The sequence below is a fragment of the Pinus tabuliformis genome, chromosome Q, assembly GCF_031772625.1.
Source record: "Pinus tabuliformis cultivar Carrire ecotype Pingquan chromosome Q, CPIR1, whole genome shotgun sequence".
Classification (NCBI taxonomy): Eukaryota; Viridiplantae; Streptophyta; class Pinopsida; order Pinales; family Pinaceae; genus Pinus; species Pinus tabuliformis.
The window spans coordinates 961637082-961655011 of record NC_142296.1 but is presented as its reverse complement, the minus strand read 5'-3'; the positions used below and the strand labels follow the sequence as shown (position 1 = coordinate 961655011).

The 17930-nt window shown below is 41.0% G+C and overlaps 1 protein-coding gene across 1 annotated transcript in view; it reads right to left on the bottom strand.

Annotated features, from left to right (window-relative positions):
• Positions 1-17930, bottom strand: part of LOC149222677 (glycerophosphodiester phosphodiesterase GDPDL6-like) — a 378163-nt gene that overhangs the window by 76408 nt on the left and 283825 nt on the right. Inside the window, exon 7 of the mRNA XM_089385570.1 lies at positions 8938-9083. Coding sequence (XP_089241696.1) covers positions 8938-9083 — 146 coding nt within the window. The remainder of the gene's footprint in view (positions 1-8937; positions 9084-17930) is intronic.

The window sequence follows — 17930 nt, the reverse complement described above, 5'->3', positions numbered from 1 at the left end:
AGTCAACTCCATGGGTTGACATCAATGACAACACCATCCAACCATCTCCCCCTTTGTCTTTGATGGAAACACACGTATTCCTCCTGCGAGTACAAATCCCCCTACCTTCATGCTTTACCTCCTTGATATTTCAATCTCCTTCTCAAGTTCTTCTCTCCCCCTTTAACATCAATGGCAAAGGGTTACTCCCCTTGAGAATTTTCTTGCTTCATGTGGACTTGTTATCTGCCTATGCTCCCCCTAATGAGAAGCCTCTTGTAATATTCTATCAATGACGATCCTTATGGACCTATGCCCTGAAGAGAAGCTTTCCTTTGTGAACCTGTAATCCTTCAATTGTTATGCTCCCCTTGAACCTGTTATGAAACTGCCATCTTGTTCAAACTATCTGTCTGTCAATCATAGACTTGTGCCATATACTGCTACATAGACTCCCCCTCTACAAACTTCAAGGAGTCAACAAACCAGATAGTTCAAAATAGTGAGTCACATAATAGGCCATCTTGACTTGAGTCATTATCTGAAGCAACTGCCAATTCCTCATGACCTTTTTCTTTTACAAATCCTGAAAGCATAATTGTTGAAACCTTCTTATCTGCATGGTCTTCTTGTACCTGTTTCCTTTTCCAGACCTTGTTGTTCCTGCAATCTCGAGGCATGTGCCCATAGTTATGACACTTGAAGCATTCAATGTTGTCCATAGGTGATTTCATTTAATATCTGCAATCGCGAGCGCTATTGCCATAGTTATGGCATTTGAAACATTCAATGTTTGGCCCATCTAGCACATATTCTCTTCAGACAAAATCATCGTGGAACCTGTCTCGTGATCCTGTAAACTTTCTTCTAGGGTTTTGCAGATAATGATTGTCCCTGTCAAAAGCTTCATAATCCATAGCAATATGTCCATAGTTAGCACATAAAAAGCAATAACCATCAAATGAACGTGCATACCTGGATAATTCATTCGAAGGTTGTGGTCCTTGATAATTGTACTTGTCAACAACTTTACAATCCCTAGCCATATGTCCAAAGTGAGCACGTGAAAAGAAATAACCATTAAATAAACGAACATACCTGGAAGATTTTTCATTCTTTTTTGAAGGAGGTGTTGTAGTCTGTCGTCGTCCTTTATCCTTCACTGATTTGGCATCATTCTTCAGAGTTACAACATTCTTTTTTGGTTCAATCGTCTTCTAGATCTCACTGTGTGAAGATGTGGAGCTTGTATCTTCACCAATTGGAGCCTTACCTGTTCTTTTTTCCAATTCTTTATCTTTCCTGTCCATAACCTGTAAATGGTCCTTTTCTTTGAGCTTGTCAATCTCATTAACCGCTGCATCAAGTTCTTCTTGCTTTTGAGCAAGATCTTCTTGAAACCATCTTTTCAAGATCTCCCTTCTTTTTTTGCCTCCTCAACCTGTAACTTGAGAAGAATGCTCTTATCTACTTCTCTGTTGAGACCCTGTATCTATTCCTTCTACTCCCCATTTTCAATCCTGAGCCTTCTTAGTTCAGCTAAAGAGGTTTCCAATTCCTTTTTCTTTTGTTCAACTGCAGATATGTATCTTTGATCAGATTCCTTCCTTTTAATTTCTGCTTCTTGCATCTGTTGTTTAAGCCTGCTAATCTTTGCAAATGTTGTGTTGAGTTCTTGTTGCTTCTGTTGGACTTCTCCCTTGAGGTCTTATGTCTTTGGATTCTTGACTTCTTCCAATTGAGTTCTAAGACTGCTAATCATCTCCTCAGACTCTTCATTTGCTTTGATGAGTTCTTTTGTTGTCTTCAATTTTGCTTCCAAAAGTCTTGTCTTTTCCTTTTGACTTTTGAGTTCCTTTATCATCTTGATCACTTAATTTTGAAACTCTACCTTACTCATTTCTCCAATTTCTTCATCATAATCAAAAGGATCTGAATTTTCAATAACAACTTGACCGGATTGCTTTGTTGAATAGAGATTATGAAGCTTTTCGTGAAGAGCTTTAGCTGTTGAACATTGACCAACTTTTGTTTTCACGGAATTTGGAAAAACATTCAAAATTACATTCATGGCCTTTGAATTGTGCCTTTTAGCTTCGTTGGTAGATGTGTCTCTAGAAACAATTGATTCCCATACTCCATGTACCTGCAAATGTACTTCCATCTTAGATTCCTATATCCAGTAATTATCTGCATCAAAATTAGGGGTTGATACACAATAATGAATTTCTTCAGATTTTGTTGTACTTGTACCTGTACCTTCCCTTGAAATCCTTGCAACCTGCTTCTTTGACTTCCCCATCTCTATCCTCTAAAAATTGCCTTCCAACAGTTACGCTGTTACTGAAGGAACCAAGCTCTGATACTAATTGTTGGAAATACTGAGTGGGGGGAGAATCAATATTTCTTAGCAATTAGCACATTTTAATCTTTTTCACAGCATTAGTTAATCTTCAACTATTATTATTGTTTTTCTTCAGATAAGCATAAACAATAATCAACAGTAGACAACACCATACAACAATGCAGAAAGATAAAACAGAGGACACATAATTTTAGGTGGAAAAACCCCTCTAGGTCAAAAACCACCGAATGCTTCTTTAGTAATTGTCTTCTCCCTGTTAAAAGAAAATTGATTACATCAAGATTTCAGCTACAACTGAGGGGGGCATCAACCCCCTAATTTATAGGCTACAACTAGTACGACGCTACTAAATCCTAATACCTAGCTACTACCAGAAGATGCCCCAATTCCATGTAGATCAGGCCACAACCAGATGAGTGCCCTAAAACTCTATTTACCAATTATTGTCAAAAAGGATGCTTCACTACCTGTTAGTTTATCAACCACAACTGAAGGGACGCCACAATGCCCAATGCAAGCCACAACTTGCCCTAGCACCAACCTGCCGCCCTGAAGTGTTCTCAGCCACAACTTGAAGGTGACTCCAATCACCTGCCTTGCACCACTTTGCCACCCTAGCGAGCTAAAAGACCACGTTTCACAATTTTCACACTGGATCCCCTTGTGCTCTGAATCAATGTAAGAATGTTGTAAGGAAGATAATGTGTATCCTGTCATATCCTGGTAGCCACTGACAACTGTACAATCCAGCTCAAGCTGACCACTACACAATACTACACATCAAGTTCTCACTGCTAATGCTGCCAAGTCAACTAACTACTGCACAAGTTGACCACTATACAACATGTCATCATTGATAACTACCATTGCTCAACCGCACATCACTGTCACTACTCATCTACACATGAATCGATGAGCATTCACGAGCTCACAAACTGGCTACCAATTGCACGTCATTGTAATGCATTGCTTACAAATGAATAAGCAACAAAGCTCATATGCATGCAACCCACATCACTATACCAAACTACCTATACCGGCCACTAAAGTGTGATGATGGTTCAAACCAAGGTGCCTCGAGTCATCCCAGTGACCTGCTCGCAATACTCTCAAACTTTGCCCAGGGAGGGCTACCAGCATATGTCTTATTGTTGCTGCTTAGATAGTCAGCGTGCCATTATCATTTATTGCTATCATATCAAGTAGATCACTGTCACATAGGAATTGTCATGTCAATGGTTTTTATCTAGCTATTGTGAACTAAATGCGAAACAATATATATGTACTCCTACTATCACAATGTCATTTTCAAGGTATCAATGCCAAATCTATGTGTCAATTCATTGTCAACTCTTGTATACGTATATGTCAAGTCAACATGTCATGTCTTTATGGCAAACAACAATTAACTATACGTATACCTTGGATAGCCAATTAAATCACGGAGGTAATTGTAAGTACACATTATCACAGACAATACAATCAAGTTACTGTATTATTGTTACAATCCTTAATTCATCATAATGAATGGCATAGTTTCACTACTAAATCATATGAACAATAGCATTGTTGCCATCACATCAAGTCAAGTCAAAGAGGTATGTCAAGTCATGTCACTGTTTTCACTATTACACTAGGATTGTCACAGACATGTCTATATGTCAACCAAGTCTAGTCATCAAAAGTCATTATCATCTTTACAGTCTCACTGTTTTGTATTGTTGCAGGGTCACATGAGGTAAGCGTTATGGCATAATGATTATTTGTTACTTTACTTTGTTTCAGAATTGCAATGAGAGGTTTGTCAACAAGATGCTAAATCAATCATCGCCTTAGTGCATTTGATTCCTGAGGTTACTCATTGATATACAAGGAGATTACTGCCATTGTCTTAAGGTGAAATTCAATGTCATATATTGACAAGAGGACCTCTGACTAAGGTGTCTTTACATTTGTATTTTTGTCAACGATGAAGTAGGTGCCAATGCAATACTAACATACATCCAAAGGTCCAAAAAGAAAGGGAGACTGGCTGATGTACAGATGAAAACCTATTCCAAACTTCACGTCTTTTACTACAGACCTATGACCTTTTGTTGGTTTGTAATTTCAGTGCATAATCATGTCACAGTTGTGTCATGTAAGGGTCATTATCCATCTGCAAAAACAGTTTACCCAAGCGAATCCAAAGAGCCAAAAGGAAAACCTGTGGTGAATGCACTAAAACAGTTTTTTGCCTAATGAGACCTACTCTTAATGCCCAGTCAAATCACTAAATTTCAAAAGCAGAAATGATATGGATACTCCGAGGATAAGTGAAACCATCACAAGATACAAAAAAATTTCAATGCAAAACCCTACTCTAAATCAACCTTTGTTGGTCTGCAATTTTGACCTTAAATTTCAGAATTTGAGTGGTATTTGTGTCATGGTTATGCCATTTAAGGACTGCACCTCCAGATATAATAAAAATTAACTGAAGTAAATCCAAAACAGAAGAATATGCAATTCACTGAACTGTAACAAGACTGCACTTAATCATTAAAAGATTTCGTTGTTGTTTTGGAGATATTTCACTCTAAAGCCTTGGCTCTTCTCTGCAATAGAACAAGCTTACAAAGATCGAACCTCCTAACCCAAAAGGCCTATCACAAAAGAAATCTTTTAGATGCCTTTGCTCTCTCCACAAGTCTTTTGTATTTCAGAGCTCGATCAGTTCAAAGGTTCATCGTTCAATCATATTTTGGAGTACTAATAGAATTGTTGTTATATAGTTTTCCTTTGAGTAAAGAAGGGCTTCAATTAAACATTGGAGAGTAATCGTTGGAGGATCTTAAGGTAGGGAGGTTTAAGGTAGAAGTTAGAGGGATTTAGTTATTAAAAAAATGATTTTGTAAGCCTTGTAACTTAATCAAGAGAGTCGCTGCCATTAAAAAGATTAGATGAGACTTGTAAATCAAGAAAGGGAAACTCCTTCCTAGTGAAGGTAGTTTGATGTCATTTCTTAATATAATTGTTATTTTCAAACATTAAGTTAGATGTTTAGTAAATTTAATTTAATTTAGTAATTGTTAATAACTTGTTTATTAAACTCTAAGTAATTGTACACTAACCCTCTTTGGTGTGTTTTTTTAGTGACACATGAGTGTATTAAGTTAATGATTGATTTATTGTGTTTGATTTTTGAAGTTATGTAACTTATATGGGGTGAGATTACAGTGATAAGCAATGTCATCTGTTGACAACCTTAGGAAGAGGTGTCATGTCACTACCCCTGGGAGTTTTAGCCAAAATACTAGGCAAAAACTGGGGTCACTAACTTCAATTGTGAATATCTCTCAAACTAGGAGACCTCTTAGGATATACCACATATCAATAGAAACATCTTTTCGAGGAGAATCTAATGACATAGATCTCTGACCCAAACTCAATGATTTGACATATCAAAAACCCTCAACAAAGTTGGGGCACATCCTCATTCTAGGGAAACCAAACCCTAGGACTTGGGTTTTTACCATCCAACAGTATAGCTGCCATCTTGATGTAATCCGCCAATTACTAAGAAGCATTCATTAACCATTTGACATCAATGACTGGGGTTTTTGGTCAAATTCAAACCCAGTCAACTCCATGGGTTGACATCAATGACAACACCATCGAACAAATTTGGCATATCATTGATGAATTAGCATCAAACTAGTGCATTTTGAGAAACTAGGTGAATGCTTCTAACTAGTCAACTTGAAATTTCCCTTCCCTCATTTAAAAGAAGAAAATAATATTGGTTGAAAGCTTAATGTACCACATTTTTTAACAAAAATATTTATTTTGCAATAGTTCCTCTGTTATAGACCTCTCTCAAAATTGGACTATTTAAAAGCATCTAAGGAACATTGTACTCATGTGTGTGCTCACTATTTTGTGTTTAGTTTTGACCATCATTTTAAAATGCAACTTGTCACTACACAAAAGCACACATGGAATAACAAGGCACAAAAGAAATGAGAATTCAACAAAGCAAAGATGTGCAAGGTATAATCAAGTCAACATATAAAAGAGATTGTTTCATTTTCCAAATTTTGACAAAATTTTAGCATAAGTAATTAAGTCACAAATTGTAAATCCTTCGGGAACAACACCTCTTTAAATCAAGCGTCGTTTGAGTTATTGACTCAAAATTGATAAGGTTGAATGGATTTTAAATTCAAACAGAAAGCCTTTGAATTTGTAATTCAAATGGCAACCTCTTGTTAAATAAGGAGCTACCTAAAAATTAAGGAGGCCTTGCACTAAAAGTATCAAGTCATGGAGAAATAGTTTCTTTCTCAAAATTAAAGGTATGTTTTACATTGAAAGCATAAAGTCATTACAATCACATTCATCACGAAGAACACTTTGAGATGCATGGAAGTACCCAAAACCCTAAGATTTAATGTGACAAAAGAAAGCATGTAGAAACAAGAGTGAGACAATCCGTTTCTCAAATAATGGAAATGGAGGAAAACTTTTGTAGAATGCTAATAAAGAAATTAAAGACTTGCGAGACTCTATACGTGATTCCATCTAGGAATCCAAAAGGTTACAAATATAAAATCTATCAATGTTGAATAAAATGATAGAAGAAAAGTTGCAGGGTCAAAATGTTGAAATGTCAAGCACACAATCTCAAAATGGATTAGAATAACATCCCTAAATGATTGTGTTGTTGATCTTCACAAGAAAATGAATATGATAGATAAATTGATCAAATCACTTGAACAAAAAATAAGTGAAAAGGAGCAAGATATGTTAACATTGAAAATTGAGAACATGAAGCAAGAAAACCATGGTTGATGCTTCTTGTGACAAAAAAACAAGTGGTTGATACAGATGCAACAAAAGATCGTTGATGAAGGAATTATTGCACCTATTTTGTCACAAGTCCAAGGAAGCAATTGGATAAAAGTTTTCAAAGTTCAGAATCATCAGCCAGCAAGTTTTTATTTCATTGTAAACTCAATTTCTGCAAATTGTAATGTAAATGATGCTAGTATGATTATTTAATTATGTAACAACCTAGGTAAGCCTATGATTTTGGCGCCGAGTTTCATCTTAGGAGAATTTTCGTCTCACTGAATTATGTGTGTTTCTAAACACGGATAATCCGTAGAGCTTTTCCCTCCAGCTTAAACCCCAAAGCTAGGGTGGAATTTATTGACAAAGTCTTAGGTGAGTCCCAATGTTTTTAGTCAAGTCTATTGTAAAAGTGGTTTGGGAATAATTTAAGTTATTTGGCTAAATTATTTTATTACAGATCACTTGGTCTACTAGATCATATTGAGTCGCAGAATTGGGTAAATATTATAAGGGTCTATAACGAATCAGTATTCCCCTTTTGAGGGCTGAAATTGTAATTATCTAATACAAAAAATGTTTTAGTGCATGGTCCCTCACAATCAGACACCATGGCTAAAGTATTTGAAGGTGAAAAAATAATTAATTCCCTCTTGTGTCAATTAATTAAAATTTCTGGCAAAAATAAAATTAAATTTTAAGCCAGAAAAATAATTAATTTAGAGTCAAAAAATAAATTCTTGATAAATTAATTTCTCCAAAGTGGAGAATGACCAAAAAATTTGTGGGTCAAACTTAAGTTAATTTTTGGAGGTCAACTTTAACGTGCTTCGGTAAAGGATTAGTCCACCCAAAAGCTAGATGATATCTTCTAGACATATTTCATATCCTTTTGGGTTTTGGAGGTGACCTTTCATAGCACCTATGTCAAGTATTGAGATATTATTGAACATTTTCCTTGTATGGATCTCTTCTCATTTATTAGAGATGCAAATGTCAAAGAGGCAAGTTGACCGGTGAACTTTGAGTCTTCCCACTTTTGATTCCTCCAATTCCAAACTTCACTTTCCTAGTCCCATTCATGTCAAATTGTTGAGTTAGTTAATGATTAGGTGATGGAGACACTATCACAGTTTCGTATAACTTTTGCCCCAAAGTATCGTGGGAGTAAAGCACTTGTGTAGTGAATCTATGCCACCTTGAGTCATTTGTAGTGTCAATCTAATATTCTCAAATCTTGTATTCACAGCTCTAAAACGAAAAAAGAAACTTTTGGCAGCCAACTACTTGACATGAATGAATTTGATGGTTTTATGTGAAATATTCTGAATTGGTAAGCTTTGAAGAACACTTGCAAGATCAACTTTCTCTTCTTTTCCTTCTATTCCCATTATATAGAAGGCACCAGTTGGGAAAATATACAAAAGAAGTAAATTGCTTTGCTGTTTAACATTCTTTCATATAAATCTATAGTTTACTTTCTGATTTCAAGTGTTTAACAGCAGAAATGTCAGTAATTTCTGAGATTTCAGAGAGTAAATTTTGCAGATTTTAAGCTTTTTGCAGGGCATAGAACAAGGATTTTTTTTGCAGATCCCTGAGGCTAGCTAGCTAGCCCAAAGTGAGAGGGACTTGATGAGGTGATTGCTTTCCCTTTCAAGTAACAACCCTATTCTTAATTCTAAATATTTGATGTCTTATTGCTGCGATTCATTTTAAGATGCTAACAAACAAAAGTAAAATGTGACAGAAAACTCCACCTGTATGTCAACAAGAACGCCAACATTGCCTTCACCCTTTCCTAACTCAAGGAAATCAGATAATGTCATGAATTTCCCATGGTACATATTGGAAGGATTCCGATATAAACCATACCCATCTTTGCCAAATGGGCTATAAATTTGTGCTGCAACAAACCAAAACAACGATATAAGTAATGGTTAGACACCACTCTCAAGACAAAGTTCACTGCATCATATAAGTATTTTCTCCAGACATTCTCTAATTCAATATTTATTCAAACATGCAACTAAGGACCTTTACCCCGTTCCCTTAATATGTCCATCGAAAAATATACGATCACTTCTTGTCATGTGCATACCACCTCACACTTTACCAGCCAAAGTTGATTCTGGAATCTAAACTGCCGACAAAATAAGATCTAAAAAGCCAACATTTGTGAAAAGAAAATGATCCATTGTGAAGAGGGTATTGTCAGTCCAAAGTCTGGCCGAAGCTATAGTTGTTTGTGAGAGGGCCCCAAATGAGTCAATGAAAAAGCTGAATAATTACATTCATGTAATTTCTATTTGTTGTTTCCTTGAATTTCTCTTATCAATTTAATGCTAACAAAATTTTGAAAATATGCACAAGCATTTATGTTAGAGACACGACCATTTCCATAACAATCGTTCTACTTGCAAATACTACAGCTCTATGCATCTCAACCGTAAGATTTAAAAACTAGAGAACAAGCTGAATATCCATTTGCAACTGCTGCAACTTGTACCTCTCGACAGTAGACTGTAATGGACTAGAAAAAAATACAGAATAAATTGATTCTGAGCAGACACACTGAAAATGGAATCAAAAATAGACATATCTACATAGTACATACTAGAGAAATTTCAACATGTCATTTGATGAATGACTCCTGATACGCCCCAGATCCTCTAAAGCGTACACCCCACTTTTTTGCTGGAGACGACACTATTATAACATCAATGTGTCCAGTTTATTTCCCTGTATATGCCATGTGGACTGAAGTGTACAAGTGTTGGCTATAAGGTATCATGGATCCCCAATGTGGATTGTTCATGCCTAATCCTTTTAGTCCCAAATCCTAAGGTGCTTGGTTTTAACTTTTATTATCTTTATGGACAACTATCCCTTGGTGGTATTAACTCCCTGATATGTCAAGCATTTATGTCATGGGTACATATGCAGGCATTCCTTGGATGGATCTACATGGACACATGATTTAGGGGAGCCCTTAGTTATTCATTTATGTTATTGCTATGTAAAGGTGTAATATTCCTAATTAGCCAAGGCTAATTACAATATTCGATTTTGCTAAATTTTGCCTTCTATAGCTATTTATAAATAAAAAGGTGAGGAAAGGGGGACATACTCACTTTATGAATAAAGACACTCCCTAGCAAGCACAACGTTGTAATTTAAGAGGTGAGCCAAGGGGAGCCAATGAACCACGTAGAGGAGGGGCCCACGTAGACACTTGGAGTGACTACGCAGATGGTGAGGAACATGTGGCAAGAGGAACGCTACGTTGGAGGAGGTGAGCCTTGGGATTGAGAGAGGCCAATGCTATAAAGGAGAGAGGAGCCTCCTCATTTTGGCATTTGATTATTTGCATTTGAGCTAGTCACTTCGACTTAGAGCACGCTGGCTATTTAGCTAGTCTGCAGCACTGTTTAGTGCATTGAGTGTCTCCGTTCGGAGATCTCACTCTTAGCCCCGGGGGACTTCGAGTGCCTGCTCGGGCAAGGTATTTCCATTAGTATTTTTGCAGTAGTTTCATCAACATTTTGGCAGGAGGATTGAGCATCTTGGATGACTACGCAGTCTTGAGAGGGATGACGCAGTTCTTTCTGGCAGGAGTTCTGGATTGAGGTTTGGCAGGTGGATTTGTGCTGGGAGATTGAGCAGGGGATCAACCCTTGCATATTGGAGGATTTTGGCTGAGTTTCAGGCAGAGTTTTGGTGGGTTTGTTTCAGTGGTAGCGCAGAGCCTTGAGGGATTGCTTGGGTCCTCAAGGGGGCTATTTTCGGGGGTCGGCCATTTCAGAAAAGCTTTTTGTGTTTTTCTGGGTTTCTTGAGTAGAGTATGATTCCAGAGTTTCAACATTTTCTGAGGAGGGGAACAACCCCAAATCCTCATTTGATTTCCAGCAGCACAACAGTTCTCCAGCAGCTTGGACGCAGTTCAGAGAGAGGCCATTCCTTTGCTATTCTGAGTGTATTTCTTCACTTGCCTTGTGCAAGTCGAGGTGCCATCTTTCTGATCACCTCCTATACTCATTCTATTACTCAGTATAATAAAATGGCTTAGCATTTCTCTCTGCATTTCTTGAGTATCTGTCTATATTCCATGTTTACATTGTTGTATGATGCACTACTGCTATTTTTATCTCTTTGAGCTGCCCGGTTACTATATTTCTTGCATATTATTTGGTTGGAGTTGTTGGGGTTTGAGGGATATCCCTGAAACGAGATATTACAGTGGTATCAGAGCATAGATCTGGCTCAGCCTTTGGAGCTAGCAATCTATGACACCAGGGGAAAAGCCCTACATCTGTTACAAAGGTAGGAGATACAGAGACACTGGGCGTAGGTTGGAAAACACCTACGGAGAGGGAGACTATGTTCAGGTGGTGGATACAGAACAGGAGGAGCCTGTGGTGGACGCAGAACAGAAGGAGCCTGTGGTGGACGCAGAGTAGGAGGATCCAATAGCAAATGAGGACGGGAAGAGATTTGCGGATATGCTCCTCAAATCAGTGCAGCATCTGTCGAGGCAGATTGAGGTGATGGGGCAGAGATTCACGACAATAAAGGCTAGACAACGTGAGAGCCCACGGGTTTTCCAAGTTGGTGAGGGATCAGATGCATCCCACCAGTTGCCAGAGCAGCGTGATACTACTCAGCAGGTGGCCTCACATGCCCCTACACGCTCTACCATGCCCACTTTCTTAGGAGCAGACACGGAGGCCGGAGCCCAGCAGGAGGCAGAGCCCGGTCATATGGGCGATTATTTTGCAGAGTACTAGGCCTATGGGCAGGAGTTTGGGGAGGCTCTCTCATTCAGAGACTTTGTTCAGCTCCAGCGAGATAGTAGACCCCGCAACCATCACAGAGGATACCAACATTATCATGATGGTGACACCCACTGTGCAGCTAGTAGATTCCATTTGCCTTCGTTTGATGGTTCATCAAACAGTTCGGCAAAGTCTTGGGTGGAGAAGCTGGACATTTACTTCCAGCTTAACCAGATGTCGGAGACAGAGGCCATCAAGGTGGCTACATTACATTTGGATGGTGAGGCCCAGGATTGGTGGTTCCACGGGATGGTTACACTTGGACACTCCACAGTGACAACATATGCCGAGTTCACCAGGAGATTGATAAAGAGGTTCGACCGGAGGGATCCAGAGCAGCACTTTGTTGAGCTAACGAGGCTCAAACAGACCGGGAGCCCAAAGACCTACATTGTAGATTTCTTGAGGGTTTCAGTGATGGTGCCAGATCTATCCACGACCCGGAGGATCTACATGTACGTTGAGGGGTTAGCAGAGCCACTTCGGGGTTTAGTCTGATCCACTAGACCAACCACACTCCAGGATGCTATCAGCAGGACCTAGGATTTACAGGATGTCTTATCCAGGACCCGGACACCCTACCCCCAGAGACAGACTTTCCAGTCTAAGGGGAAGGATGTGAGGATTCTGCCTCCAAAGGGGAATCCATGACGAGCGCAGATTGACGATGATGCCAGGAGGGCTAAAAAAGAAGTGGTTGTGCTTTACCTGTCAGGAGCCGTGGGCAACGGGACATAGATGTGCTGCTGGCAAAGCACATTTTATTGAGGTCTTCTCCAAGAGCAGCGGGGAAGAGGATGATGAGTATGATGTGGAGGCAAGAGATAGTCATGCAGCGCAGGATCCTTTGCCACCTCCACCACCAGCAGCAGGTGGTGCAGCTTTTGCACCTACCGGAGGGGCCCTTGCAGCATTGCAAGGAATTCCCGAGTATTTGACGCTTTGCGTACGAGGGACAGTCCGTGGCCAACGAGTGCCAGTTTTGGTTGACAGTGGGGCAACCCACAACATCATCAATGCACAGATGGTTGAGCGGAGAGGCATACAGACAGAAAGCTTCGATGGGTTTTCAGTTTTGGTCCCAGGAGATCAGACCATGATGTGTGCCCGTTATGTTCTAGAGCTATCAGTGACGATGAGCACCTACACATTGACTGACCACTTTTTCGTGGTCGATATTCCGGACACCAACATGATACTGGGTGTTCAGTGGCTCATCACTCTAGGGAAGGTCACGACAGATTGGAAGACCCTAGAGATGGAGTGGGATGATGAGAAGACAGGGAGGCATGAGAAGATACGGGGACAACACACATATCCGCCTCAGACTGTTTCGGCTCATTGGATGGAGGCAGTCTTCCGGAAGGGAGACATAGAGTGGGCAGTGGAGCTGCGTGCATCAAAGGCAGGGGCCACAGGGCAGACGGTGCACCTAGAGATACAGTCCATCCTTGACCAGTATGCCATAGTGTTTGGGGAGATTCCGCTGGGACAGCCACCAGACCAAGGGTTTGAGCATACCATTGAGCTTGAGCAGGGCATACAGGCAGTGATTACTACCCCCTATAGGCATCCCAAGGCCTATCAGGATGAGATTGAGCGGGCCATTCAGGAGTTGCTAGCTCTTGGGTACATTCGGCCGAGCACGAGTCCTTTTGCTTCTTCTGTGGTGTTGGTGAAGAAGAAAGACGACACATTGAGGATGTGCATTGACTACAGGGCCCTGAACAAAAAGACACTGAAGAACAAGTACCCCATACCCAAGATCGATGAGTTGATGGATGAGTTGAGAGGAGCACAGTTCTTCTCAAAGATTGATTTGAGATCTGGGTACCATTAGATTCGCGTGAGGGAGCAGGACATTCCCAAGACCGCCTTCAGGTGTCACTATGGGCACTTTGAGTTTTTGGTGATGCCCTTTGGGCTAACCAACACCCCCGCTACATTTCAGTCCTGCATGAGTCACATCTTCCGCAGTCACTTGAGGAAGTTTGTGTTGGTGTTCTTTGATGATATCCTCATTTACAGCAGGACTTGGGAGGAGCATCTCCAGCACATCGAGACAGTGTCGCGTATCTTGCAGGAGCAGTAGTTCTATGCCAAGCTCTCCAAGTGTGAGTTTGGGTTGACAAAGATGTTGTACTTGGGACACATCATAGGGGTGGACGGAGTGAGGGTCCACGAGGATAAGATCAGGGCCATCAAAGATTGGTCGGAACCAAGGAACGTGACAGAATTCTGAGGATTCATTGGCATTTGCATTTACTACCGGAAGTTCGTCAAGAGTTTCTCATAGCTTGTTGCACCCCTGATAGATCTGACGAGGAAGGGGGCATTCAGTTGGTCAGATACAGCGCAGCGAGCCTTTGACAGGCTCAAGGAGGTTATGAGCAGCTGCCCAGTGCTTGCATTGCCAAATTTTACGCAGCCATTTGTTTTGGAGTGTGATGCGTCGGGAGAGGGGATTGGCGCAGTATTGATGCAGGGAGGTCACCCTATAGCCTTTGAGAGCCGGAAGCTCCTTCTGCACGAGAGGTTGTATTCTATATACGACAAGGAGATGTTGGCCATCATGCATGCATTCGCCAAGTTCCAGCAGTATTTAGTGGGTAACAAGTTCAGGGTGAGGACTGATCACAACAGCCTCGAGTTCTTTTTGGAGCAGAAGTAGCTACAAGAGAGGTAGCAGAAGTGGATCAGTAAGATCCAAGCATATGAATTTGACATTGAGTATATCAAGGGTAAGAACAACGTGGTAGCAAATGCCCTTTCACGTAGACCAGCCACGTTGTCTCTTATGAGCTTGGACACAGACTGGAGGGCTCGACTCTTAGTAGAGTACTCTAAGGATAGATTTGCATGTGAGGTTCTGGATGGGCAGGTGGCAGATGACAGGTACAAGGTGGTCGATGAGATCATCTACTACAAGGAACGGATCTTCTTGACTGAGGGATCTCAGCTCAAGAAGAAAATACTTTGAGCAGCACATGATTCACCATTGGTCGGCCATCAGGGGTTTACCAAAACCTACAAGGCCATTAGAGAGAGGTTCTCGTGGAAGAGCCTCAAGGAGAACGTACTCCAGCATGTCTGGGAGTGCGATATTTGCCAGAGGAATAAGGGGGAGATCAGCCATCCCGCAGGATTATTGCAGCCTCTTCCCATTCCGGAGGGGAAATGGGAGAGTATTTCGATGGACTTCATCACAGGGTTGCCCATGGTACAGGGCAAGGATTGTATCTTTGTCGTCATTGATCGACTGACAAAGTACGAACATTTTTTTTCCATATCCGCACACTACACAGCAGCACAGGTGGCCAAGCTGTTCTTCAGAGAGGTCTTCAAGCTACATGGTCTTCCTAAGACCATCATCAATGACAGGGACAGTTGTTTCATGGGCGGGTTTTGGCAGGAGCTTTTCCGGTTGGTGGGGACGGAGTTGACACTAGGTACCAGTTATCACCCACAGACGGACGGGCAGACAGAGATAGTTAACAAGTGGCTGCAGGTGTACTTGTGTAACTATGTCAGTGCGCAGCAGCGTGCATGGCTGAAGTGGCTGCATCTGGGGGAGTACTGCTACAACACTACTCATCACATGTCCATTGATATGTCACCATTTTATGCTTTGTATGGATATCATCCTTTATCTTTTGCTGACGTGATGTTTGGTGCTAGCAAGGCTCTGAGAGCCAAGATTTGGATCTAAGAGAGTCAGGATATTCTCCGAGCTCTCAAGGATAATATGGCTATAGCGCAGAACCAGCAGAAGCTGTATGTTGACAGGGGTCGGGTGGAGAGACAGTTTGAGGTGGGGGACCTGGTCTACCTACGATTACAGCCATACCAACAGTCGTCACTGAAGCAGAAGGGGGCTAAGAAGCTAAAGCCCCGCTTTTATGGGCCATACAGAGTGATACGCAGGATTGGACAGGTTGCATATGAGTTGGAGCTGCCCCAAGGCAGCAAGATTCACAACATTTTTCATGTATCATGCCTGAAGAAGGCATTTTGGCATCAGGTGACAGTGACAGATAAGCTACCACCCATGGATGATGAGGGGCATTTGGTGTTGCAACCAGAGGCTATTATTGATACCAGAGAGAGGCAGCTGTGGAGCAGGACGGTTTGGGAATTCTTGGTGAGGTGGAAGAATTTACCGGATGAGGATGCCACTTGGGAGAGTGAGAAGATCTTACAGCATCCATCACTTTAGTTACTTGAGGACAAGCAACATTTTTCCGGGGGAGATTGTAATATTACTAATTAGCCAAGGCTAATTAGAATATTCGATTTTGCTAAATTTTGCCTTCTATAGCTATTTATAAATAAAAAGGTGAGGAAAGGGGGACATACTCACTTTATAAATAAAGAGACTCCCTAGTAAGCACAATGTTGTAACTTAAGAGGTGAGCCAAGGGGAGCCAAAGAACCACGTAGAGGAGGGACGCACGTAGACACTTGGAGTGACTACGCAGATGGTGAGGAACACGTGGCAAGAGGAAAGCTAGGTTGGAGGAGGTGAGCCTTGGGATTGAGAGAGGCCAACGCTATAAAGGAGAGAGGAGCCTCCTCATTTTGGCATTCGATTACGTGCATTTGAGCTAGTCACTTCGACTTAGAGCACGCTAGGTGTTTAGCTAGTTTGCAACACTGTTTAGTGCATTGAGTGTCTCCGTTCGGAGATCTCACCCTTAGCCCCAGGGGACTTCGAGTGCCTGCATGGGCAAGGTATTTCCATCAGTATTTTTGTAGTAGTTTCATCAGCATTTTGGCAGGAGGATTGAGCATCTTGGATGACTGCGTAGTCTTGAGAGGGATGACACAGTGCTTTCTGGCAGGAGTTCTGGATTGAGGTTTGGCAGGTGGATTTGTGTTGGGAGATTGAGCAGGGGATCAGCGCTTGCATATTGGAGGATTTTGGCTGAGTTTCAGGCAGAGTTTTGGTGGGTTTCTTTCAGTGGGAACGCAGAGCCTTGAGGGATTGTGTGGGTCCTCAAGGGGGTGATTTTCGGGGGTCGGCCATTTCAAAAAATCTTTCTGGGTTCTTCTGGGTTTCTTGAGTAGAGTCTGATTCCAGAGTTTCAGCATTTTCTGAGGAGGGGAACAGCCCCAAATCCTCATTTGATTTCTAGTAGCATGGCGGTTCTCTAGCAGCTTGGACGCAGTTCAGAGAGAGGCCATTCCTTTGCTATCCTGAGTGTATTTCTTCACTTGCCTTCTACAAGTCGAGGTGCCATCTTTCTGATCACCTCCTGTACTCATTCTATTACTCAGTATAATAAAATGGCTTAGCATTTCTCTCTACATTTCTTGAGTATCTGTATGTATTGCATGTTTACATTGTTGTATGATGCACTACTGCTATTTTTATCTCTTTGAGCTGCCCGGTTACTATATTTCTTGCATATTATTTGTTTGGAGTTGCTGGGGTTTGAGGGATATCCCTGAAATGGGATATTACAAAAGGTGATTGCACTATGTAAGGGTGAAAACACTTATGCTTAGCACACCTACTTTTATTCCTCACATGGACATTGTTATCCTATCTATACACACCTTGGGCTTGAGTTATTTTACATAATCATTTTCACATAGCTGTCTCATAATTAACGATGCATATGTACTTCCAAAGGGGCCAATCACATTTCCCAAAGAAAGGAAAGATGTCCATTGCATCTCCAAGTCATCTCCAACTCCAAGCATCCAAAAACACCTTCCACAAAGTGCCATTTCAAGCCTTATTTGTAAAGACCGTAAAACAGATGTAAATACAGTAAAGGATTTTATATCATGAACCTGTAAATAATTTCCTGAAATCTTACAAAATCAACTAACAGAACTGCTGAGGTACCTACTTGTGCACTTGTGGTTGATGATGCCTCCAGCTACCTTGCTTCGGTTACCAAAAGACCGAA